This window comes from Octopus bimaculoides, chromosome 2 (assembly GCF_001194135.2).
Source record: "Octopus bimaculoides isolate UCB-OBI-ISO-001 chromosome 2, ASM119413v2, whole genome shotgun sequence".
In the NCBI taxonomy this organism is placed as follows: Eukaryota; Metazoa; Mollusca; class Cephalopoda; order Octopoda; family Octopodidae; genus Octopus; species Octopus bimaculoides.
This window is the reverse complement of record NC_068982.1, coordinates 138,075,078-138,076,829: the sequence shown is the minus strand read 5'-3', so window position 1 is coordinate 138,076,829 and position 1,752 is coordinate 138,075,078. Positions and strand designations below refer to the sequence as shown.

Here is a 1,752-nt window from a genome sequence, read left to right as displayed (position 1 = left end):
TATATATATATATATATATATATATGTAACTACGGGAAGTAGATAAATATTCATACAGAAAAAAAGATCCTGACATTGAAATTAAAAATCCGGGGGAATTGTAAACTGTAAGGGATTTAAAAATACGAGCCCCTTCGAATGTTGCGGAATGGAAAATCTCTAGAAGTATTGTTGGGAACGATTATAACAGAAAGAAAAATAGAAGACAAAAACATAAGCTTCTCTTTAAGCTATTGTTTAATGCACAGGTCTTGTGGTGTTTGATGGACATATTCACCATGGAAAGAAGGGCAGCGATGAATCATCTTAAAACCTAGCTTACCGGCTACTTAACTCTAACAAATGCAGACTGCTATTTTGTATTAGTAGCTTCCTCTCTACTCACTATACACACAGACACACGCGCACATTTATCTATATTCACATCTTTACATGGAGTAGTTTTTAAGTAGTTATACAACTTTTACAAATACTAATTACAGTACACTTACATTGTTTTCCTTTCTTCCTATTTATCTATCTGTGTATGACTTAGTAAAAATATATTTTATGAAATTAAATTTTCCTTGTAATTAGCCACAAAGCTAGCGAACTGAACCGAATAGTAGTATTACTGGTACTTTACTTAATTAGTCCCTCCCCTTGGAAAGATGGAAGGCAAAACAGACCCCGGTGGGACTGCTATGCCTGCAGTCCAACACTAATGCTACATTATTCATACTGTAGGTTCTGTTTTGTGTTTTTGTGCCTCTGTTATCCCAGATCATTCGTTGGTTTGTCACTCAGCAATGTAAAGATAATAGTTCACTACATTGCTTCTGCCAGTTGGCTTTCTCGTTTATATATAGTCCTTAAAACATCAAGTAGTCCAGTCATTTGAGATTCAGTGTCGAGCTGTCAACTTCGGGTCATATTTCACGAATCTTTTCAACTATTTGCTTGTCCGTTTGGCTCCACTACACAGGTATGCATCGTGAGTTTTTACATACATATAGTATGAACCTGTCTATCTGTGTCGGAGCCAATCGGCTTTAGTTTTGCCCTCTATCAAGTCAGAACTACTACTGAAAACTACGAAAGGCATATTATTACACATCGCCCTAAACCTAGAAGTATGTATCTGAAACTTAGTGAAATCTGTGAGAAGAAAAAACAAAAGATACCCGCCCTAACATTAAGAACAACACTCACAAGTAACAGATTTCTCACTCTATTGGTCTATGGTGACCCACATTTTATTGAAGTCCTTCAAAAAGCGCTACGATAACAAAAGCACAAAATGAGTTCAAATTCCAGTGAAAGCGAGTAAGTTAAACACTTTAATGACCATTTTTTAAAAATTGTTTTACCATGTTTCCAAACAAACAAACCTCTTTTATTCTCTCATCTCTTTCAAGAGTGAACTGTTAATTATGCGATGTAACTAATTAGTTATAACTGTCAGACCTCTTGTCTCGTATAGTTATTATAATCGTCATCACTATCACATCTCTCTGTCCTGGGGCACATAGTTACTTGCCTAAACTACGAAAGAAATGATTTCCCTTCCTCCTTTTTTTTGTCATCGTCGTTTGGCCCTAAGCTCTGTTGGACCAAGGACTTTCCAAACCATGACCACCCTGTCTTTTTCTATCTCTTAGACTATATTATCTAATCAGAACTTCGCTCCTTAATCGAGGTTATAATACATTGTGTATGAATCTATACTGTATAAATATTGTATGTAGATTTTAAGATATATATATATATATA

The 1,752-nt window shown here is 35.1% G+C and overlaps 1 protein-coding gene across 5 annotated transcripts in view; it reads left to right on the top strand.

Annotated features, from left to right (window-relative positions):
* Window positions 1-1,752, top strand: part of LOC106873535 (uncharacterized) — a 41,197-nt gene that overhangs the window by 16,727 nt on the left and 22,718 nt on the right. The window contains exon 1 of one of the 5 annotated variants that reach the window (XM_014920929.2): window positions 522-1,305. The exons of the other annotated variants lie outside the window; for them this stretch is intronic. Within the exon in view, the coding sequence (XP_014776415.1) occupies window positions 1,280-1,305 (26 nt within the window). The 5' untranslated portion in view covers window positions 522-1,279. Of the gene's footprint in view, window positions 1-521; window positions 1,306-1,752 lie in introns of those variants that run through there. 5 annotated transcript variants of the gene reach the window in all.